Genomic DNA, 25,188 nt, shown 5'->3' with positions numbered 1-25,188 from the left:
AGAACTGAAACCTAAAGAGACTTAAGTGGATAATTTGTGCATGAGACACAAGCTATTGATTTGTTGATTTTAAACCATTTTACCTGTTTACTAGATAGGTGGGAGGCTAACTGAAAAAAGTAGCTGTATAGGGCGGCTGTTTTAGCTCAGTTGGTGGAGTGTCCGCCCCGTGTGCAGGGGCTGTCAGTCCTCTGCAGCAGCCGCTGGTTTGGCTCCCGCCTGTGACCCTTTGCTGAGTGTCATCCCCTCCCTCTTCGCCCCCCTTTCCTGTCTATTCTTCAGCTATCCTATCTCATAAAGGCAAGAAAAGCCCAAAAACATGCAGTGGTAAAGATATCCTGTGGTTGAACCTGCTGGCTCCCAACACACAACTGTAGTTTAAATAAGTGACTGATTATTATTAAATTATTTTAATTTTTATATTGGACCTAACAAATCTGATTATTTTATTAGAATTGTAGGCCCTTGTGTTGCTCACAAACATAATTATGGCTTTACAATCATTTATTTTGTAATGAGTGTGCATGGGGAAAATCGTGCAATCTGGCCACTACATCATAATCACCTTAGAGTCCAGCGCTGCTTTTCCTGGTGGCTCAGCTGAACCTGGCTGGCAAATATGTTACGTTTTTAGGCATTTTTCCTCAGACAGGCATAGTCAAACCTATGGAGCCCTTCAAAACCTGCATGAAAGAGAAAATCAACTCACAAACAATTCACATTCCTTGAAAAATTAACAAAAATCAAGGCAATTTTAGACATTTCTGCTATTCCAAAAATTACTACAGATAAAAGCAGATGAAAGGAGACCAACAAGATAAGGTCATTTGTGAAAACTAATGCAGATACTATTACTCTTAAGCTAGTGGGTACCAGTTTTTGGCTTGTGACCCCTTAAAATATCTATTTACAGTCCTCATCATAGGCTGTATATGTCAGAGTAATTTTCCCTTTCAAATTAAGTTATTTGAATCATTTTTAGAAGCCTGCGGAGGGATAATTACCCAATAATTCACAAGGGGGTGAAGCAAAGATTAGAGCAAAGTCAGAAAAAACATGATTTTGTGTTACAGGAGGGTATTTTTTCCACCGACATCAGGAACCACAGCGGCTCTAAAGCCAAAAATAAACAGACATGAGCAACATCAGTAACATTTGTTTGAAAATGTGAAGAAAATACTGCACACATTGAGAATTCATTCAACTATTTATTATTGTTTCATATTAACTGAACCAACAATTAATAGACCTTAAAGTATAGAACTTCATGTTACAGTACATGCCACTGCCTTTTTTGCACATATAAAAATAGAAATCATTTGCTTCTAGAAATTGAAATTCAAGACCAAAATCTGCAGTGTCCAGCTCAGTTCAAGAAGACACTAGAAGGTCACTTTATAGCATCATACATATAATTGAGCATTCCACACAGCAGCACTACAGCTGTCAGCACTAAAGTTAATGCAATTCACAATCCATATCAATAGAAAAGCAGTTTACCAAACTCCTAATGAAACACTTCTAACACAAATGCAGTGTCAAAGACAGATGCAAAAACTTAAAATTCAGCTTTTAAGTGAAACCCATTGTGTCGAGTCACCACAGTGAAATACTGACATGTTTCGGTCTCAGTGGGAGGGAAATAAAAACACATGAGCCCTGCTATATCGACTTTGTTACAGTGGATTCTGAAATGATTGCGAACTGTGGTATAAAGTGCAACACATTAAACATTTGCATGAAAGAACACAACTTCTACTTGACCATTATAGTCCACCAAAAAAAAAGAAAAAAAAAGAAAGAAAATGAACTTAAAAAAATTCAAACGTCTCTCAGGATTTTAGGAGCAAGAAAACATATCAGAACTGGACTCATCAGTTTTCATTGGCAGCAAGAAAACACCCTTTTATGCTTCTAATCTTCACTCGCAGTGGGTGCAGGAACATGATTTCTAACTTAAAATTCTGACAATTGCTTTGAAACATAAAGGAAGTAAATTTCAGGCATTTTGTCAAGGGTAGTGGACACACAAGCGACACATTGACCTTTACATATCCATGCAAAGAGTATTTTTAGGAGCATTAAGTGACTGTAGAAACTGAAATGTTTGTAACCTTGAAGCAATAGTTTGTCATCTTGGTAAATATACACTCTCTTGCCAAGAATTGAAGTAAACTTCCTTGAGTCTTGCCAGGTAACCAGCCGAGACTCCAGGAAGTCGCTGCACCCAGCCAAGAAATAGTTCCAGTATGTAACCCCGTATGAAACCAGAAATTGTCATTTTAGCTATTAGTTTATTGTATGTATAAAACAGGCAAGATATAATGTGTTAATTAGTGAGCTTTAGAGATGCTGGTAGGTGGATTTTGTAACATTTGGACAGAGCCAGACTAGCTGTTTTCCCTGTTTCCAGTCCTAATGCTAAGCTAAGCTTACCATCTCTATATTTATTACAGATACGATTATATCAAAAACTCACAAAAGATGATTTTAAAAAGTATGTGAAAAATGTTGAAACTATACCTTTTAACTCTAGATTTGTGAGCTGAAATTCAGTCACAATACAAAAATGATCATGCGCACTACAGAAATTATTTTCAAGTGACATTTTGTTGTTGCAGCATTAATGCTGGCACGAATCATTGTGACACAAATCACTTCATGCATGTCTGTGTTAGCGCATGTTAAGATTGACCTTGCACTAAACTCTTCAATTAGCTGTGAACTCTTAAGACTACAGAACGGGCAACTGAGGACCACCTCAGATCTTTCTTGTTTAGTATGATCCTGAATGTTTGTTGATTTTAAAGCATTAAAGCAGGCAGTGATTGCTGGGGAAACTGTGATTTTATTATAATATACCATAAAGTACTGTGCGCTGTCAGTTTAGTTGGCTGATTTTTTCTCAGAATATCAGACACACCCTTGAACACATGAAGCACCCTTAAACGTGACTCCCTGAACTCCAGTGCCAGCTAAACTGCAAAAAAGTTGTGTAACTGTAACAAAAGATATGTACAAGTACGGCTAACAATAAATTAATTGAGGGCCGGCAGCAAGTGAGAACAAAAAGGGTTTTTTTCTGGAGAAATCAGAAATGAAAATGATTGTGCAGCATTTTGAATATTTTAATACGCTAATAAAATCAAGCCATTTTTGTTTATTGTGATATATATTACTAACACCACAACCTTTGACCCCTACATCCCTTATTTAGTGCATATGACCTGTTATCATGAGGCGTATGGTATGTGTAGGCGTATGGTATGTATATCCCTCTGAACCAACCGGGCGTGCAGCTCATTTGCGCCAACCAATATTTTCCTGAATAACAAACTGTGAAACGAAATAAGTGAACCTCTGTGAGTGCTTGCAAAAGATGCCTAAAAGTATGAGCTAGTGCCGAGAAAACACATGGACATCTGCAGGCACACAGGTGCTGCCAATTAACAGATACTTTTCCAAGAACACAAGTAAGTGACAAGTGACAAGTGAGAGACTGTGTTTGTGTGTTAACTCATGGGTGGCGGGACTTACACTCAGAGATAATTGCGGGTAACCGGTTAGTTCCAGTACTCAGCTTTGTGGGTACAGGTTTGCAAAACTTAACGTGTGCAGAACTCTGTCTTCAGAGACAGACTAATTTTAATTAAGGTTTGTTTAATTTCTTTTAAATTCAACTTCTCCTTTGAATAAAAATATATTTTCCTCTGTCATGTGTCTCCCTTTAAAATAGCAGGAAACAGCTCTGAGCAGAGTTGAGAGGAAGCTTAGTGCCAACACAAACAAACTACCATCACGTTATCAGCTGAAGAAGCAGTGAAGCTACCTACAGCAGGAGGTACGATATCCAAAAAGCTGAGACACCAACTTGCTCTTCACACTGACGCTTGAAGTTTCATTACAAAAGGGAATTTTAGATTAATGGTCAATCAGTTCCTTCTGCTAGCCTGTGACATCTGATCCATTGAGGAATCCAGCAAAGGTTTCTGGGAAAGTTGAAACAAAAGCCAAAACTCACAAACTCACCCATTATGAAACAGACAAGTAGATCAAAGTGAGAGTGACTCAGAATGCATCCACCTTCTCTGCTCCCAGGTGGAGTCACAAGTCAGTCAGTGAAGGATCAAAGACAGAGAAAGACAAGAGTGTTGGATCCAGGAGTCAGTTCAGTACGTCTTCAACACGACAAGAGGACCCTGAATCCCTTCAACTGACTGACCTCCGACTGCACCGCACCAACGATTCAGGCGGAGGCTCGCAGACGTTACTTTCATGCTGCTTTCCTCACAGACACAAACACAAGCTGATCTGATCGCTGTCAGAAACGTGGGGAAATATTTTGGCTGAGTCACCTGAAAAGACATGAACTACACACAGGAGAGAAACTAAACTGCTGTTACCAAAGTATTACATAATGTTACCAATGAATTACGTAAAGAAACATTGCCGCATCTAAAATGCTGAAGACAAGGATTTGTGTCGGGGTAAAGATGCTTTCTGTGTACAGGTTGTTTTTCATTTATAATTCATATGGTGAGAGCACATGCAATGTAATGGCAGTTATTTTGTTTGTTTATTGAGAGAAACATTTTTTCTCCTACTCCACTTTTCTTAGGTTTGCTTTAAAGGGGCACTCCACAAATATCACAATTCTATAATGTTTGTGGCTTCAAGGAACCATCAGGATTATCAGTCTGCATTAAAAATGGAAGTGTGGAATTGAAATACTTAGAAAAGTATATAAGAAAAAAAAAATGTTCTAACTTAATCGTAGTAAGCAGTATAAAGTTATAAAGTAATTCAAAGTAGCTCCACCTCCAACAGCTACAACAGTGACATTACAGCGAGTGTTTCTGTGACAAAACACAGACCAGTCGTACTCTTCTGGGATGAAAGATCATATAAATATGTCACACTGTGTTGCTGATCAGTAGGGCTGCACAATTAATTTAAATATTGTCATAATCGCATTACGGCCAAGTGAAATATCCATATCACAGAAGCTGCAATTATTTGATAGAGGAAAAATGTGAGGCAATACAGCATTATAATAAAGTATTGTAGCACTGCAGAGATGCCCTGGTCTACAAATCTTTTACTCCAGATGTACACAAACTAACTATAAATCAAATAATAATATCATGCAGACCTACTGATCAGTCATGTAGAGTACAAAACACAGTTACTTCAACATTCCTGATTAAAAGACAGAAAGTTGTATAGTGTGAAGAATGCAGCCATCTGACAACTTTGAAAGTCATGTAGTGTGACCAAGGTATTACATTACCTGCTCTACCTCACTCTGACTGAGATGAGTTCACTATAGTTTGCCAGAATTATACTTGTGTTCGGTGAAGTCCTATTATCAGTCAGTACAGCTCACAAGAGTCACTTTTTGCTCTGTTGTTTATACAGTTGTTTTTAGCCGTTGTCTCACACCCCTTAACAGAATACAGATAGGCAAGAGTCTAAACAACTGATTAGCAGCACTACAAGTGAGTAAGGGCCACCTAGCTCACATTATTATTATTATTCTTTACTCTATCAGAACAAATACTTCAATAAAATCAGTGTCAGTCTGAAGGTGTAACACAGGCACATTCTGAAATGTTTTGAGGCCGTTTTTCCAGTTGAAATATTTTAGTTAAAACCTCACTTTTTGTTTGCCGTGTGACTTCATGTTAATGTCCACTCCTGAAGGTGGATTTGTGCAGAAAGGTACTACAAAATCCAAACTGTTCACTGTTCAAAAATTCACAGGGGAACATCTTAAGAAAAAAATATGTCCTGGGCTGTGTCCAGATTGTCTAAAATGTCCCTTTCTTCTTCTTCTCTTTTGTTCTACATCAAAGGAATCCTCAGAGGACTATCTAACAGCTCACTCCAGAATACTAAAAATCAATGAAAACACATCTAATAAAAACAGCTAAAAAAAATAAAAATAAAAGTCACATTGCTACATTATGTATGTCCCTCCTCATCACACACCTCAATTTGATGAAGGCTGTCATGTGAGACGACTCAACACTTTGAACAGAACCAGAGTTATAATATGTCCTCCACAGCTCTGAAATGTTAAAAATGTCCCATTATGAGACACTCAGTATGACCTAGACATAATTTCACCACAAACATTCGAAAGGGAAGCACAATCGGAGGTAAAAGCTCAGCTGACCCCGCCTCAACTCTAATCTTCTTTTAAAATAATGTAATTACAACTTAAAATATCAATTGTGTTGACGACAAAATGGACACATTAAACAGGATGGACAGTCAACACCTCATGTAGACTCAATCTTCAGGCTGCTTAATAACCTTGATCAGAAATTAAAATTTTCCCGTGTACAGTTTTGAGACTATTTTGTCTTTGCTCTTTGACGTCTTTTGTCTCCCAACCTGTGACAGCAGTAGGGCTAGACTGCAATCATAAAGTTTAGAGGCTGTGTTTGAAGTAAGCATTTGACAGCCAAACACGGAGGAAACGAAAAGATTTCACCACAGGAGCTGATGAGAGCTCTCAGCGCTGAGCAGAGTGAGTCAGCTCCACTGATCCCACAGCAGCGTCAGGTCTACGAAGACGAGCTGTATGAGGAGGTGGACGTGCTCCTGCCTGTCTTACGTTCGTAGTTCACCAGTCGCTGTCCAACCAGGTATCTGGAGGAGAAACGGGGTAGACGTGAGTCGTTGACAAATCATGTTTAACATTAATTCATACAACTAAATACACACATCTGTTTGCTGGCTGTAAGGTTCACAATCAATTTGGTGCTACCCACATAACTCCACAAAATCCCACAACACAGTGTGCTCTATGTATCCTTAAATTGCACAGCATGAAGATGATCCTTCTCACTTCTTGTCATCATGAATCTACCCACTAGAGCTGTGTGACTGAAACTATATAAACACCAACCATGATAGAAAATTTCCCCAACAACAAAATGAGAAATACTGATATAAAATACTCGGGGCTATAGGCTACTGATCAGCAACATCCACCATCCAATAGAATTCCCGGATTGAAATCTCTGAGGCTACTATCACAATAATATGCTTTCGTTTAAAAAAAAAACATTTTAAAAATTAAAACCACCTCTGTCCACACAAGTGTTTTAGAACTGTTTCAGGAATTCAGAAAATTAACACACCCAAAAACTGCTTAGATGTCACTAAGAATTAAAAACCAGCATTCAGACACGTTCCCTGCTCTGACTGTGATGCTATCTGCTTTGTCTAACATTGTACCCTACAGCCAATAATTAACTCCTGAATAACATCCTGTATGCTGATGCTTTTTTAAAGGACACTGTTGCAAACATGCAGAAAAAGATTTTCTGTTTGCAGCTCTAGTCCGATTTTGAAACTACTTCTGGGAAATTTTAAAGGGAATCTTTATGATCAACAGAAATATCAACTCATCTTATACTGTGATATATATGTAAATATTTATGATATGACAACAGTTATCAGAAAACAATGTTTTGCCATATCACACAGTCCTACTGACCACTGACTTTACTTTCTCTGGATCAGTAAACAACATGCCTGGAATAAACACTGAGCCTCTTTGGCCCCATGTGTTATTTAGTTCACAGATTTTTTGTTTCGACTGACTTGTCGTTCTTGATGTGTTCGTAGAGGCGTTTGAACTGTCGTATCTGGAAGGAGAGGATGGCCAACAGAATGACCACCATCAGCAGGAACGGGTAGATCCTCCTCTCCACCAGTGTCTGCATGTCTGGCTGCACACCTGTACAGGGAGAAAAGGAAGGGGGGGGGTATCAGGGGAGGCAGAGGAAAGAAAGAGAAGGTAGAGTAAACATTTGAACAGAGTCTCCTCTTAACGAGTGTGTGCGTGTCTGTGATGTCTTATCTGTAGGAGCCGTGGAGGGAACAGAGTAAATGAAAGACAAAAAGCAATCAATTGCACTTTGCCTTGCACAATGGCTAAAATCCTGATTACCACAGGGGCTGGGAATTCATAATTGACTAGCTGTTTAAATGCAAGTGTTGTCTGAGTCAACATCAAAAACACTTGTCTAAACAAAAATTGGCGCCTTGGGTAGGCTTTGCATAAAAAGCACTTCTCAAATGAGCCCTGCATCCATATTAGTAAGGATCTGCCTGTGCTGCGGCCTGATGAGCGTGTCTGCTGCCTCCTTGCCTGAATTTTATCTGACACAATTTCTAATTTAGTCACTACTCAAAAAAAGAGACCAAATAAAGTTAAGCTTCCTTTTAGTTGTACTTTCTTACATATACACTGGTAGGGCTGTCAGTTTTATTAAAGACCCTCTCAGGTGAAAATCATATTCTTAACCTTGTTAACATGCGCATGTGTTGTTTTTCATGTGTTACAAGACATGTCAGGAGTGAAATAAGTAGTAAACGCCATGCCAGAGCATTTCTTGCTTGCTCAAAAAGACAGATTCAGTCAGGCTGTGTATATGATGTCATAAACCTAAGGACCCAATCCCATTAATCTAGGGGTGGAGCTAAAAATACCATTAGCAGCGATGCCGAGCCCACAGAAGAAGCCTGGTGTCACTGGTTACTGTGATTAGCTAGCAAAACAGAGGAGAAGCCAGGTGCAGCTATTTAAAGTTAGGAATGGAAGGTGTGGAGAGGGTGGGGACAATTGCATATGCACAAATCATTGAATACTAAATGAAGATAAGGTGTAGACCTATACAAGTTTAATCTTATTTTACAAAAAAATAAAACATACACCATTTATTAATTCCTGCAGAGCATTTTATGTTGTTTAAAACATGACTGAAGGTGGACTGGAGGATAAAAACTGAAACAAAAATTCTATTGCTAATTCCCAGTAATTTGAGTGATTTTACAGTAAATTATTAATGCCAATTAATTATAGAATTTTCATTGAGTTCTTCTATTCATCTTGAAACAGTATAGAAGTTAAATGACATGTATGTACTGTAGCATTTCAAAAATTAAATTTAAAGAATGCTTGCATTGGAAACGTAACTTTCGATAGAAGGCAATGTGCCTATTTATGAGTGAGAATAAAATATGCAATGCATGACGAATGCAACTGAAAAAGTACAAGTGGAATGCCATTTTGTGTTATTTGCAGACATAAAATTCACATTCTGAGCTATTGAACAAAATTGAGTGAATCACCATTAATGTAAATGATCTTCCTCAACTAAAGAGAATAAAAACTGAAGGTATTTTTCTTCATTAGGCCAGCTTTGACCCCTCTCACAGAAAGTTGATGATGGATGGGAAACTGAAGCAGTGAGATCAAGGAAGCTTAAATCTCTTCACTAAACTGATGCTCTCTTAGAGTGCATGAAGGGACCAGAAAACTTGTGCTAAACACAGACACATAAGTACACATAAGAGACTCACCAAGCAGTGGAGTTACACCCTTTGAGATGGTGTAGGGCACACAGAGAGAAAGCAGCAGGACGCAGATGACTGGGGCAGCCAGCCCTCGCACGATGAAATGGAGGTCAATGTTACGGATACCATTAGCATATACCTACAGATAGAGAGAGAAGATACCGACAGGTTTGTTTTACTTCATTCCAGCTCAAGTTCAAATCTTTTGGACCTTAACAGTAAATTACCACAATAAACACACACATTTGAATAAGCAATCTTCAATACAAAGTGGACAATATGTATTTTGCGATGATATAGAGATATACACATAATGTATAATCGTCTTTACAAAGTATTTAAATAAAAGTAATTCCATTTTATTTTCATGAAGCTAGAAGGATGTGAGACTGACCTGCTCGATGACAGTTTTGAGCCACCACTGAGGGCCCATCAGAGTAATAGCAGCAATGATTTTAGCATGAAGCACACCCAGGGCCCAGTCCTGCCACACACAGAACAATAATTTAACAACCAACACACAATGAGATTTGTTTCAAAATTTTAGCATCTGCCAAGTTTCAAAGTCAAAACCTGTTTTTGTGTCCTTGACAAGACAGTGAATGCCAGCTGGTATTGTTTGAGATTTGACACTGATACCAGTGATACAAATTTTAGCAAATGTACCAAAAGTGTTTTCCCCCAATACCTTACTAACTTTAAGAAATATTAACAGTTTTTTCATGTCATGAAATATGCCAAATATTAAATGTCATAAACCCAAATAGCCTTCACAAGTAAAATAAAATTGTCTAAAAGTGTAAACATAATTATATTATATCACATATTATATTATACATTCAGCCATGACGTATGGAAACAAACAATAAGTAAGCAAGATTTGACCTGACATTTGATGTTTGAGATGATAGTAATTGTTGAAAATGAAAAAAATGAAGCCCTGAAGGCTTTTTTAAATACCAAAACTAATGTGCATTTTCTCAGCAACTGCTTTGGGGCACTTACAGCACACACGTTAACACTGCACTTGAATGTGGAGGCAATGGCAGATAGACGCAATTTCTGGAAGACTAAGGTAAATGATGGTGCGTTTGTAATGAAAGCTAATTTAGCTCATTTACGGCGGTAAACCGGACTGGATATCAAACCTCAGCAGCCACTTTTTGTGTTTGACAAATCATTTAGAAAACTCATCGGTGTGGATTCTCTGATTAATAGGTCAAAAGCCGTTTAAACTGTTGTGCTTATATCCTATTCCAGGTATACTGTCCATTTATTTAGTTCATTAGAAAGTGTGTGACAGTGATCCGACAGTAATAAGCCCTCTGGCTTGACCATATTTGTGAAAATACTGATTAAAATTAAACTAAGTTGATCTTATGTAGCACACCAATTTTGATTTGCCGATGTGTAATTATTTCACTGTACGTAATTATTTTAATACAAAATAACTGCTTCCATGTCATGTGATCCAGTAACTCCTTGCATTACTACACTGGACAAACTTTTTTTTTCCCTTTTTATCTCAGTTTCTTTCTCTGCCCTTAAGTTGCTAAGCCAAAAACAAATTTTGATTTTTTTCATTAAAATACAGGACATGCTATGGGTGTGTGCACAAAATGTACAGCCGCGTATGCTACTGACGTCATGTGCATGCACACACAGTCTAATCACTCATCAGCAAATAAATAATCCATGATTTCTCAGATGGGTAAAATCGAACAGTGTGTATTATCTGACATAACAACACATACAAACTCCACAGTCCTACCTGCCAGGGGTAGAAGAGAGGTGTCTGGTCCAGTGGGACTCTGAGAGGAGCTACGATGACCAGCTCAAACAGCAGACCCAACAGCAGAGGAATCACACCGGCTAACATCACAGCCACCACAATGGTCTTTAAAATCTGTTCTCACCAACACATCACATCCACACCATTCAAATCATTTGCAATTTAATAAAGAACAGACATCAGCTGGGAGGGCTACAGAGACATCCACATTACCATGAGCGTCCACTCGTGGACTTTGAGCATGATGACAGACCGTCCCTGTGGCATCCATGACAGCAGCACGGTGGCAGCTCTGATGGATAGCCAGCAGACATACAGACCGCTTGCCGCTGTGTACAGCTCATGAACCATGGCACTGCCCATCCAGAAAGACATCAGCCAGCGACCTGCACACACTGGGAGAGAGGAGAAAGAGGACTGGTAAGAATGGAGGTGTAAAGAAAGCCAGACCAGAACAGGAAAGAGGAAAGGTAAAAATGCCTTCTTGTGACCACAACTTACCTGGCAGTGTGAGGCAGATCAGACTGGCCAATAACAGTGTCACACACATGAAGACGACCAGCAGAATGATCTTAACAACCAAAAACACACAAAAGAAGAAAAATATAATAATTTTCAGGAATCAGCAGCAGTTCAGGCTTCCACAGTGACAGGACACATGAATATGTGATATGAATAATGATAACTAGGTCACCTTGAGGGGGAAGTTGAGGGGCCGGTGGTACGACTGGAAACCCACAGGACCACCCTGCTGAAGAATGGCCTGGTGGGCAGCGTGAAGCCCTTCCCCAAGGCCAGGGATCCTGTTGTTGTTATGGCGACCAGGAGGGTTGTTGTTTAGTTGGTTGTCTTCGTCTTCATGGTCCCCCAGCAGGTAGGAGTGAAGGTCTCTGTGGGGAAACCATTGGTGAATAATTATGTTGTCTGATTACTACGATTGAAGTGACATAATGACACTGGACATAAAGAGCACACTGTAATTTGTGGTTTTTCAAGCCCTGTCAAACTGTGGTCATTTTTTTCTGTGGCCCACACTATTCACAAATTCTGGAAGATGAAAAGTCTTAAAAATAACTGATAATTGAATATTAATTTTGCTTAATTTCTTAAGAAGAAAAGTCAAGATTCTCTTGATTCAAGCTTCTTAAATGGTAATATTTTCTGGTTTCTTTACTCCTCTATGAAGTAAATGTAATATCTTTGAGTTGTTGACATTTGAGGCACCATTTTCTGACAATTTATAGGCAAACAACTATTAATCAAGAAAATAATTGACTAAAAATACAGACTTTTTGCTGTAGTTTTTGGTGACAATGTTTTTTCATTTATGTTGTGATAGTCAAAATTTTCGTTAACAAAATTAAGACTGCCAGAAAGTTATTTTAATGCCATTGTATTATTTTAAATCTAAATTTGCAACTGGTGTATATGTTTGTCTCCAGCCTACAGCATGTATCCAGCGGTGAATGTCCAGGCGTGGACGAGCCGTTTAAGCCACTGGCGCGTGTGACCCTGCTCCAGCAACGCCGGCAGAACAACCTGAAGCAACAGCAGCTCCAGCGACAGCTCGCTAACCGGAGCATCACTGCACACATGAGACATAAACCAAACCCAATTCACATTCACTCTCTAACATACACATATCTAGAAAGTTAAATGATTATGTGACTGACAGTGTTGTCATGCGTACCTGTAAAGCATGACATTGTAAGGAAGGAAGGTTGGGAAGAGCAGTTTAATGATCCTGATGGGAAGCCAAAGCATCAGCAGAACTATGGACCCAAAAACCACCTGGAAAAACACACAGAAAAACACAATTTTTTCACCAGAGGTGTCACGATAAACCAATGTGCAACTTTTACAGGCTCAACTATTTCTAAATGAAATTCTGAAAAAAGAGGGAAAAAAGATATGGCTGCCAAAAAAAAATCTTTCCAATTAACTCTCCCTCCCTGCAACCCTGTGCCTCTACAACAGAGATTCTCAAAGTTGAGTGCCAATTTAGGCAGCCAGCATACAATTGAAGGGCGCACACGAGAACTCACAAAATTGTCATACTATTTGTGATTGGACTCATCTGCCATTCAAAATTAAATTCCTTGAGCACTGAATTCACATTTTTCCAGATGAGGCACATCACTCTATCTGTTCCCCAGCAGCTCAACAACATAAGAATTAATCCACTTTTCCTGAAACCTCCTTCTCTACTCAACCACACAGTATTTTCCTGGGTGGCTTTTCCATCTCACTTCCATATTAAAATGCTGCGTTGTCCACCGAAACCGCTAACCTTAGCTATCTGCACTAGCATTGATGACAGAACACAATCCCTGTGACACTCTTGAGGTGCTATACAGCCACTAGTTTTCCACACGTCGTAAATCTAACAAATGCTTGTTATCACAACCTAGGTTATGACAAGATATCTTAGACGGGCACAGTCTGACACAGTAGCCACATGGTGTACTAAATGTAGGCTACTGAAAATCAAAAGCGCTGAAGTGGAACACAGCTGATTTAAATATAATTCATGTTCAGGGACTGGACAAAATACTTTTAAGGGCTTCAATTAGCCTGTAGACCTCAATTCAAGAATCCCTGCTCTCTAGCATGTGTCTCAGTGTGAGCAACCCACACCTTTCCTGCTAGCTCACTACATCCTCCAATCACATATCTACTTCATGCCATCAACAATATTCACAGATCAAAGGAAATGTTTAATTTCAGACCATTCTGCTTTCACTTTCTTTCCATTGAGAATTCCTATTTTTTGCTTTTTCTAATTCCACTTTCCCACACTGTCATAATCGCTTTCATTCATTTCTGATGTCATCTGGTCGATGTTCTTTCTGCCCGTGTTCCTTCAGCCAATAAGTCCTCAGATGCAGTTCTTTAAATATCACTGTGTGTGTCTCATTGCATCTTTCAGACCTATGATTGCACAAACCACCACCTCCAAATCACTTGTGCCTCAGGATGATCCAGGTGTTTCAACTGAACGCTTCCATGGTTCTTCTCAACCACCACAAGCAACTCTGGGTAATTCAACCTCTCTCTTATCCATCCTACATTAGTAAAGTTCCTAACCGTTGTAACTTCAATAAACATTGTTGCGCTTGAATAAGTAGAGATCAGTTGAAAGTGTATTTCTAGCTACTCATATTGTTTTTAAAATCCCTAATTTTGTCATTTTTGCACTTTGACTTTGTTTAATGGCAATTCTAGCAGTGACAAATACAGAAATGTGGGCACCGTTTGGGAAAGAACAGAAGAGGAGAATGCTTGACTGACCACAGAGAGAATAAACCTCCGTAGATGTCTGTAGATGGGCAGGTGGATCATCTCTTGGACTGGGTTGAAGTCCGGATCATTCAGGTTCCTCAGGAACCACAGCACACCAGGTCGGAGGACCTGCAACCAAACAAACATATGAAAGCTTAAGATTTTAAGAGTTATGAATGGTTTGTGAGGTTTTCCGTAAGTCACAATGCATGACTGTGACCGTCTGAAGTCCTTCAACTTTACCTCTCTTAACAGAAGAATGAAGGAGGCGAAGTAGAAGACGTAGACCATGCCGACCAGCCAGTGGAGGAACATGGTGGTTCCGGGGGCAGAGTCAAAACTCTGCTCCCTGTCCTTCAGAGTCGCATCAAACATCTCCTGTGATGAACAAAGGACATGCTTTATTGTCTGTTTTTTCAATACCAATGATAAAATCTGTCTTTAGGAATTGGTCAAATTACTGTAACATTTTGAGATTTGTTTTTTTCAAATTGAGTGTTCATCAAGTTTCTTGATCAAATTTACACCCACTGAAGCATCATGATTGCATGCGGTCTGTTTTGTTAGACATTCAGAGCCAGCATGCGACTGTTTACTCTGCATGATTGTCTTACCAGCGAGCAAATGTCGAGCCACCAACCACAAATCAGTGGGAACAAGCCTATCTCCATGACAACCAGCAGGGACACCTGCAAAATATAAAATTAAAAATGCAATTTAGTTTCTGTTTTCATAATTTGTTCCTGTAATCATAATTTACCTAATTACAGTTTCAACTGAAAGCTTTGCAAGCGTGATAAAACAAAAATAAGCTTTCTGGAAACATTCCAATCTTTTATCTCTAATTTACCTTGACAACAATGTAGCAGACACCCAAGAGGCGTCTGGACCGCTGGAACTTCACTAATGAAGCCAGCGCCTGAAGGATGCACAGTTAAGGACTAACATCAAAATGTGAGATAAAGAACAGTCCGTCTGTATTTTAGGCATAGCAATTGAGGATTTCTCATTAACACATTTCGCCCAAACTTGTGGAGAAAGATACTTCTTGCAAAAAGCGGTGGCCTTGATTTAGGTTATACAGCATATTACAGAAAATTTAAATAACAATGCACAAAACAAGCAAAAATTACTAAACTGATACTAACTCAAGTATCACACAGCCATAATAACAATTTCTTGCATATACAGGATACATGGCAGACTATGAGAGCTCCAGCCAGGAGGATGTACCCCAGTATGGTGGTGATGAGTCCATCAAAATGTGAAGCTTTGATCTGCAAACAGATATAACATTATCATCATATACATTCTATCATTGCATAACAAACCCAAATACCCATAAGAAATCCCGTTATGTATTTCTGTGCACTTACATAGTCTTCAAATCCCAGTCCAACTACCGAGAAATGGCCGATGTGATACGGGCAAAAAGCTAAAGAAATACAGAGGAGGTTAGAATCTGCATATTATGGTGGACAACCTGCTTCAATGAGGGGTAATTCCCCTGTAATAGTACAACTAAGGCTTGATAGATTCTCACAGGTAATGACTGGATGTACAGTGTATCAGCACAACATTGCAGATTTAACTTACCAAAGACCAGGATGAAGAGAGTGTTGAGCGATACCACCCAGAACACATGCTCCTAGAGATGAGATGCACAACAAGTCAATGTTAAACTATTTCTAGCTTTAGAGCAATGAAGATTGTGCATGTGTCTTATCAGCATATAACTACTGAGGTTGTTAAAGGTAGATTCAACAGTCCGAGCCCTGGTCCCATTTGTCCAAGCTATTTGTGAGCACACCAGAACGATAGCTGATTGTTAATTTTAATTCCCGAGAAATCAAATACAGATATTTAGGGTTGGCAAAGCATCCCAAGCCCAGCAAAATAATGTGAAAATAAGGAAATACACCCAGAGGATGGGATCTCTGCAGATACAGACACAACCACACACTTTTAGTGGACCATAAGTGATGATTAAATAGGATGAGTCTGTACATTCTGTTATACAATATTTCAACCTGGCATATTTCCTATAAATGTGGCGATTGTGACTCTATGGGTATGCTAACTTTGCATTCACCACCTTCATTGTACAGGTTCGCAAAAACGAGGACTCACAAAACATGTGATTATGGGCGCCCCTATAGCTCAGTTGGTAGAGCACGCGCACCATGTATTGAGGCTGTCAGTCCTCTGCAGCGGCTGCTGGTTTGACTCCCGCCTGCGGCCAATTTGCTGCCTGCCTTCCCCTCTCTCCACCCCCTTTCCTGTCATATCTTCAGCTGTCCTATCACAATAAAGGAAAAAGCTCAAAAAATAATCTTTAAAAAAAAAACGTGATTATGTTTGAGCATGTATGTGTGTGTGACAGATTGTGGTATACTTTAGGACAGAATCAGTGACGAGCGCTTGAAAAGACTGCAAAAAATTGGGCTTATTTGGACACTGTTGTTGGATGTTTAAGCAACTTGCCCCTATACATATTGCATACATCCTTGTTCCCCCCAAATTCCTTCTAGTCCAACAAGGACAATTGCAAGTGCAAGGTTATGGCCAAAATACATGGGGCATGGACGCACCATGTCACATAGATGAAGTGGAGCTTTTATTATTATTATTATTATTTTACCAGCTTCACAGACTCAGATTTCACAGACATGTGGTTGCATGCCAGCCAAGGTTTCTAAGGAAATTTTTTCCCCTTAGATCCTAGGTTCCCAAACTGTGGTTTGAGTACTATTTCTAGACCATTTCAGGCAAACATGTTAATAGTGAAGTGTACAACAGTGGACCAAGCACAACTGCTAGTGGCTACTCCACTGTGCCTGTTAGCAACAAACGTTAGTACTTGGAGAGCTCATAATTTTTTGAGGTGGTACACGGTGTAAAAAGTCTGAGAAACACTGCCTCAGATGATCAGCTTCAATGTCTGCATTCTGACTTTTGCCAACTGATATTTAATTAACTAGACTGCTTTAACTTACAGGATCAGGGATATACATTGAATTGACTGATTCATTTTAATGTAAAAACACCAACATCATTACTCTGCTTTGTCACATTGCCTCTGGAATTTATTTCAATCATTTTTCAACATAATGTACTATGAAGTTTATGTAGTTTTTAGTTTAGTAGCTTTTTTTAATAATAAGAGATGAGCAGCACAAAGCATGGGCAGTTCTTGTTGTCAATGTAGCAGCTTCAGTTGATTATAATGGACATGCTCTACTGCAGCAGACAGTACAGTGCTGCATCCGTGCACCATACTTTTTGGCCTTTACCTTCCATGAAGTCACGATTGCCAAATTTATGGGAAATATGCTAGGTTCAAACATACAGGCAGCTCCCTTTATGCCACACATGAAACTGTGAGCAAGAGAAGAAAGAGAGCGTGAGCGCTTACCAGAAAAACTAGGGAGCCATCCAGCCCCAGCATCTGGAGCATAAACAGAAAGCAATGTCATAATAATCCTTTATGAGACATATAAATGAATATGGTAATACTACTAGTTTTACTACAACTGCTGCTACTATTAATACAACACTTCTAATAAAACAAAGAAGACATTTATTGACCCCAGGCTTGCTACAAACCCTGGAAGTAGCAAGAATTCATAGTGCTGCTTAAGCGCACTATAGCAAGATGGATATTCCCTGTTACAGGAGCTTTTAGGCCAAATTCATCTGCCAACCAACTGCTACCCTGCGTACACACTGCCTTTTTAACATCATGTCCTAGCTGTATCACACCACTTTATGGAGCAGGAGACAGAGGGATTAAAAAAAAACTCAATTCCAACCCTTTCCCAGGTCAGCTCCTCTGCTGCACGATCCCACTCCAGTGCGTTCCAGTTCAAGTCTTCTGTGAAGGACATGAGAACAGTGTAATTCCATTCCACAGAAGAGCTATAAGCACTTCACACTGTTAAGTAAAAAGCTTCAAAGCCACTATTTGAAAGTGCATCGTATGTCTACATTTTCATGCTCATGCAGACCTTGTCCACCATTATTGGCATCAGCAGCATCCTCTTCCCTGCCTTCCTCGTCGTCTTCCTCTTCCTCCTCTTCCTCTCCGTCGTCGTCTTCTTCCTCATCGTCAAGTTCAGCCTCATCTCCATTGTTGCCGGCTTCATGTGGGTTGGCGGGTGCCAGACCGTCTGGAGCGGGGTCTGCAGGGTGCTGGGCCACTGCGCCATCTGCAGCAGCCTGAGCGTTGTTACCACCTGCACCCTGTAGAATCATTAAACAATAATCACAGTTACAGCAAAGCCTGCACACAGTTAAAGCCACTATAAGGAGTTTTAACTGGTTGTGAAACAGTATCAGTTCATTACAGATGCCTCCATTTGACCTTTGTAAGTTAACAAAATCATCTACGTAAAGTCTGTAGAGTTATTCTCAATGGCAGCCACCAAGTGAGATTATCCTTGAAATCAGATGAAACAGGCCTGTGCTTACATATTTGCACAAAGAAGTACATTAGTTAAAAAGTTAGTCAGTTAAAAACAGGCATGATGTGATTTTTATTTAGATAATTATAGTTTTGGCATTATATTTTGTGGCTATTAAGTTGGAAACACTGATGCTTTTGTCCACAGGGGCCTCCAAAATCAGTAAAATACCAAAGTACTTTGTAGTAGCTTTAAAGTGATAATATCTGGTTCTTAAATGTTTAATAACCAATCTCATTATTTTCCCACAATTTCTGGAGCGGCTGTTCTCAAACTTAAAACATGATATAAAACAACTGCTTTGTCACTAACTAAGATATTTCAGACCTAAACTGTATTAGTCATTACCAAAAACAACAGCAGAGGCTTGATATAATCTGTCAGTCACTGCTTTACTCATTTGTCTATGTGTAAACACAAACAAATGTCAGGTCCAGCTTGGCAAGCACATTGTCTATCAGAGAAGATAAATATGCTACAATTTCCTCTGAGAGAACACAGAAAACTGGCAAAATGTGAAACAAAGTTAAACTTGTATTAATCATTTTTCATCAAACCAAAATACTTAATGTAACAAACAACAGTCTATTTCGAAATAGACCAAAACAATCTGAAAATAAATGAAAATCAAGTCCACTTGTTTATTGTTTTCAGATAAGAACCTGTCACTGTGCCAACTATGTCAGAGTGCATTAATGGTAGAATACACTGTACAGAGAAGAACTTGAGTAGGCCTCTCTCAGTTCTGTGTGCAAGAGGAAAAAGTTGGGGACAAACTGATCTCACCTCATTAGCTGGTGCAGGGCCGTTGGGCTGATTAGGAACCAGTGGAGGCTGGTTTTGCTCTAACCACTGAGGGGCGCCACCGTGGACAATCTGCTCTCTAAGCCACACCAGGCTGATGAAGGCACATAGCGTGCAAGTGACCACAAAACAGCCCTGGAGGCAGTCTGCAAGCAGGTTTTGTCTGTGATGAGGAGATGAAACATTAAAGGTTTAGAATACATTTTGCAACAATTTCACTCATTACACTTACAAAAGAACATAAAATATAACGTGATGGACGGAAGGAGCATCATGAATAACCCCACTTTGAACTCCCATCAGATTTTAACCATCTTCATGGAACTCCAGTGTAAAAAATATGGAAAACACACAATTACAATATACAGGAGCATGTCACTGAGAGAGGGAAGGGCCAAAACCAAAACCAGAGAGTAATTCAAACTTACGTTGAGAGCATATCTAATGGCAGGGTAAGGAGAGAGCTCACAGAGCCGGTAAATAAACACTTGTAGATACGACCTGGTAGACAAGCAAACACAAAAAAAAAGAATCAGAGAAAGTGATAGCTGGTGTACAAATAAAACCAAACTTAAAACTCAATTATTTTTTTAAATAAAATTTTAATGGTATTGCACCTCATGCTGAAATTATGTCCACCATACATGAATAAATTATCAAAGTACCTAAGCCTGCACACAGAGAGAGAAGGACTGAATTGATATACTTTATTTTTATTTTTATGAGTTGACTGTTTTGTTTGCAAGTCATGTTTCAGCAATTTTGTTTGTAGGCACAGTAAATACCGAGTTCTATTCCCTAAATAAAGCAGATATTTGTAGTATGAAACATTCACATTCATTTGTTGCTGCAAGCTGAGTAGAATGGTTAAATTTGAGTTGTTTTTTTTGTATTTGGGTTCAGTTCCTCTGAACTTTAAATGACTGCTAAACAGTCATTTTCTCCCCAGCTACAATGGAACGATGTGACATACATGCTGTCAGAGGCACCACTCCGAGCCAGGCAAAGGCCACCAGTGTGTAGTGGAACCAGTATCTGATGGCTGTTCCGATGCTGGTGACGAGGCCAGCAAATATGTCCTGGACCGGCAAACGGGATGGCATGTCTGGAGAGTAGACTAGAGGAAAGAGAGAACAGTGACAGAATGAGGATAGTGGAAGTGAGGGAAATAGACTGATCCAATTTGATTAAAAAAAAAACTTACTTGGTGTAAATGCAAATCGATGTTTGCATAATTCACAGTATTCTTTTCTGCTGTGTTTCAACCACTGCAATAAGCTGTGAAAACAAAAGGACATACTCTTTTTATTCTATGGAAACTTAACATTGTTTGTAGCCCTCGTCTGCAGCAAAATCACAAACATGCAAAGATTCTTCACAACTGAAAAGTGAGTGCTCCCTACCCCAAAAAGTATTTTCCCTTTCTGTTTGTGCCCTTCTGTTGTTATTATTGTGTGTCAGGTGAGTAATTATTTATGAACCACACTGAGGTTTATTCCTGTCAGGTGATCTCTTGGTTATAATTTCTGCTTTTTATAACCTCCTCAGAGTATTCTTTCCCCATGTCGGAATATATTGGAACAACAACATTCAAACAAATTCAACAACATCTGTGACAGAATGAAACTGTAGACAGATAAGATACATTTTAAGGAAACAAAGGAAGTAGAAAAGAATGGAATCATGCACATTTGTAGACGTACCATTCCTGATGGATAAATTTGATGCTGCCAGTGCAGACACAGGGGTGGTAGAGCGGCTTGTCCTGGGTTCCCTCTGAACGACATACCCGACAGATGTCTGCTGCACAGAAGGCACACAATAACATTACTTGGCATACCAAGACATCTTACTCAGAGTTCAATGTTCATATATATTTTTTTCACTTGCCCAGTCAGAGAAGTGGGTTAGAAATCTACTTGCCCAAAGTCTTGGGCAAGTTTTTTTTTTACTTGACCCTGTACAAACTGTTTTACTTATTAGTGGTTATCAAATAACAACAAAGAGTCAGGTAACTGTCATGTTTAATTTAGGGCAGCAACTTCTTAAAATGTCAGAAAAGTCCAAGGTGATATCTTTAAATGTCTCATTTTGTCTAAAACCCAAAGATACTCAGTTTAATATGATAATAAATTAAGAAAAGTGGCAAATCCCCATATTATAGAGGCTGGAAACAACATTTTGCATGAAGAAATTACTTAAATGATAAATCAATTTAGGGCTGGGCAATATATCGATATCGTATTGTGATATAAGACCAGATATCGTGATATGGCCTAAGAGTCATCTTTTCTGGGTTGCCATTGCAAAGTGATGTAATTTTCTGAACCTCTAGGACTGTTCTTTTATTTGACTTTACTCACTTAGTCAATATATCCACATTATTGATTTATTTGCAAAAATATTTCAGGTTAATATTTTGTGAAACATCAACAGTCATCCCAACAACATTGTCATAATAGTGAGGTAACAAAAGGTCAGAAATATTGTGATATAGTCTCATCTTATCTACTCAGCAGCTTCCACCCCTTAGACTACAAAACATATCGACGGTCACAACCTACACGATCGATATCAACCAATATTAAACTTCACCATCGTGATAGGTTTTTCAGTTATATGGCTCAGGCCTACATCAATTATCAAAATAGTTTAATACATTAATTCTTATTTTTTTATTTATTTAAATGCATTCCCATTAGCTAGTGCCCATGACACCACTTTTACAGCATCACATTAGTCTTACAATATGTTCATCACATGTGCATCTCAATTATTGTGCATCAAAAACAGTTAATACAAATTTCACAACCATTAATTCCAAAGTACATTCCTTTCTGACTCTGCTTACGCTGTGAGTGATGGTAGGTCAGGAGGAATTTTCATCATAAAGTAATATCACAGGCCAAAATCAGAGAAAACAACAAGACATTATACTTAAGCAACACTGGACTCTTGAGCAGCTGCATAAGTAATACATCTTTAAATGGTATTTGAATAAGGATTTACTATTAGGTTGACGTATGGAAATGGGACAGCTTTTATAATAATTGATGACACGATAAATAACTGTTTTTTTAACCACTTGGCCAGTCGGGACTGAGTCTCAGAAAAACAATGAACAATTTGGATTGTACATCAACACACTCAATAATTTCAGAATTTGATACTGAGACACATGAGTATGGCATGAGTATCTGTCTTTAGTGATCAGGACAGGTCATATACTGACAGTAGGGCAAACTGTAATCCTTGGATTACCTGTGTCACTAGATGCCCAAAATAAAATAAACTATAATTAGCCCTGGTTGCAAGACCATAATACCGTTAGGTTACCTAGAGTACATTTTGACTGACTGACTTTATCTTTAAAAAAAAAATTACGCTATATTCATAACATAAGAATAACACAATTTGTGAAAACAGAACAGTTGACCAGCAAGCTACCGACCAGTCATTTTTCCTGTAGCATTAAAACGTTCAGACAAAAGGTGCTGCGTTAACGTCATTTGTCCGAGGTTACATGAGTAAGAGAAATACTATTACAACATTAGAAGGTATGTTGAGCATGTTGGCCTTATTAGCTCTTTTAATCTTTGGTATCACTGTAACGTAGTAAACCAGCCTCATCAGCTGGCAGGGCTGACCGGTGTGTCAACATGACGTTAGCTGGTCACCGTGCTGTACGTAATGTTATGATAACGGTGGCATTAAACTTACTCAATATTAGCTTGTAACTAAATAATTGGGTAGTTTACATATAACTTTAACATGAAGTGACTGTATTCTGAGATTTCTACGACGACAAGCCATTTTGTGGCAGACAGACAGGTAGTGTTTTTGAAAGCAGAAACCAGCAACCTAACGTTGCTGACTTTATTCACAACAGCTGGTAGCTAACGGGAGTAAGCTAATGCTAGTTAGCTCCTTAGCTAACGCTAATTGGTTAGCGGTTTTTAAAATTCAGATGAACAGCTGTCAAGGCTACTGACAGAGGTCTGAAACTAGTTAAGAATGTGCTAATATAAGACACAGACATTGTTTAATCTGCAGATTTTACCGGCTGAATCTAACAGTTGGGGCAATTACGTTTTAACATAGCTAGCTACCTTCCTCGGCGGTGTCCATCTTGGCTGGCTGCTGAGGCAGCTCTGCTCCACAGTAGTCAGCCTAGGCAGTGTATAAGCGATGACTGCGAGCTATCTGCATATAAACATTTCAAGTTAGTGTTTAGTTTAAGCTCCTATTGTCTCTGACATGCTCACGTCAAGTTTGGAAACTATATAAAGCCTTTCCACTTCATAGTACATCAGCCAATGGTCAGGACATACTCAAAGCAACATGTGATTGTGTGGTACTTTCACCACTAGGTGGCACCCAAACGCAATCAGCTAGCTTGACAAATAGGCTACATGTTGATTTTACACAAACCTAAAAATAGGATGCACAATAATTTAATGTGGATATACAATATGGTAGCTGTATTTGTTTGAAGTGGATCCCACCTGGAATGATCTTGTGCAGGAATGCAGATAATGATTGTTACCACACTGGATTAATCTGATTATCCTCTCATTTAATCAATTGATTGGTTCATAAAAATTATGAAAACAGACATTACCCCACAATTACCCTGCGCACAACTTGACACCTTCACTGTTTGTTTTGTCCAACTAATTATTCTGTATTCTTTCCTAATAGTTAAAAGTACAGTTAAAGGTATTCAACATGAGTACGCTGTTGCAGTGTACTTGGGTAATTCTACAGAAACAGTTGAATCTGGTGACAGAAATGTGCTGAAATGTATTTCTTCTTACAGACCTAAAACTTATTTAATAGCAATAACCAACTTCTTGACTTGATGAATGAAATGAAAATGGTCCCTGTCACTGTCGTATTACTGAGTAAGATATTTCTGGATTAATATTACTGCTGCATTAATGTGTCTGTTGCATTTTACTGCAATGTTTTCTATAGAATTCTATGTTTGTATCTTCACTTTCCAAAAAAAGTGAAATTTTCATGGTGTCAAAAAAACAGGAATGTTTTAAGCTTTGTCACAATGTACTTTCAGCTCATCCAAGAGAGAGTTTATTTAGCTTAAAAAGAGACAGAACTTTCTCAACTGATAGAGAAACACTCAATCCTTCAGTTTATCAGAGACATTCAAAATCACCACATCGGGAGATACATGGTTTTCATTGGACAGGAAGGGTATGAAAAATTGGATTCTGAAAATTATGAACTAGTAACTAGAGATGTCAGACAAATGTAGTGGAGTAAAAAGTATAAAATTTCCCTCTGTGATATCACAGAGTAAATTTCTTAAAATGGAAAAAATAAAGAAGTAAAGGACCTCAAATTTGTACTTGTAAATATACTTGGTTTCATTCCACTGTCTGTAGAGGCTGTCATGAGTTCAAACATGTATAAACCTGTACTGCAAATTTCTATTCATGACCAAGTTATGGA

General features: G+C 38.7%; 1 protein-coding gene across 1 annotated transcript; it reads right to left on the bottom strand.

The window, feature by feature from the left end:
* Positions 1–3,799: 3,799 nt before the first annotated feature.
* Positions 3,800–24,720, bottom strand: LOC146318263 (E3 ubiquitin-protein ligase MARCHF6-like). Its single transcript, XM_084732020.1, has 26 exons — positions 23,826–24,720; positions 21,420–21,519; positions 20,921–20,994; positions 20,690–20,833; positions 20,145–20,217; positions 19,699–19,879; positions 18,457–18,691; positions 18,262–18,323; positions 17,865–17,897; positions 16,046–16,097; positions 15,826–15,884; positions 15,646–15,726; positions 15,300–15,368; positions 15,064–15,138; positions 14,693–14,827; positions 14,459–14,578; positions 12,858–12,958; positions 12,615–12,752; positions 11,862–12,057; positions 11,669–11,738; positions 11,381–11,562; positions 11,147–11,281; positions 9,770–9,859; positions 9,382–9,514; positions 7,618–7,753; positions 3,800–6,657 (listed from the first exon to the last, which is right to left on the bottom strand). Exons 1-26 carry the CDS (start codon positions 23,842–23,844, stop codon positions 6,573–6,575), a joined length of 2,778 nt encoding a protein of 925 aa, XP_084588146.1. The 5' UTR covers positions 23,845–24,720; the 3' UTR covers positions 3,800–6,572.
* Positions 24,721–25,188: the final 468 nt, after the last annotated feature.

Source organism: Lutjanus erythropterus, chromosome 12, assembly GCF_056507025.1.
Source record: "Lutjanus erythropterus isolate fLutEry1 chromosome 12, fLutEry1.hap2, whole genome shotgun sequence".
In the NCBI taxonomy this organism is placed as follows: Eukaryota; Metazoa; Chordata; class Actinopteri; order Lutjaniformes; family Lutjanidae; genus Lutjanus; species Lutjanus erythropterus.
The sequence above is the reverse complement of the archived record's forward strand: the minus strand, read 5'-3'. Positions and strand labels throughout refer to the sequence as shown.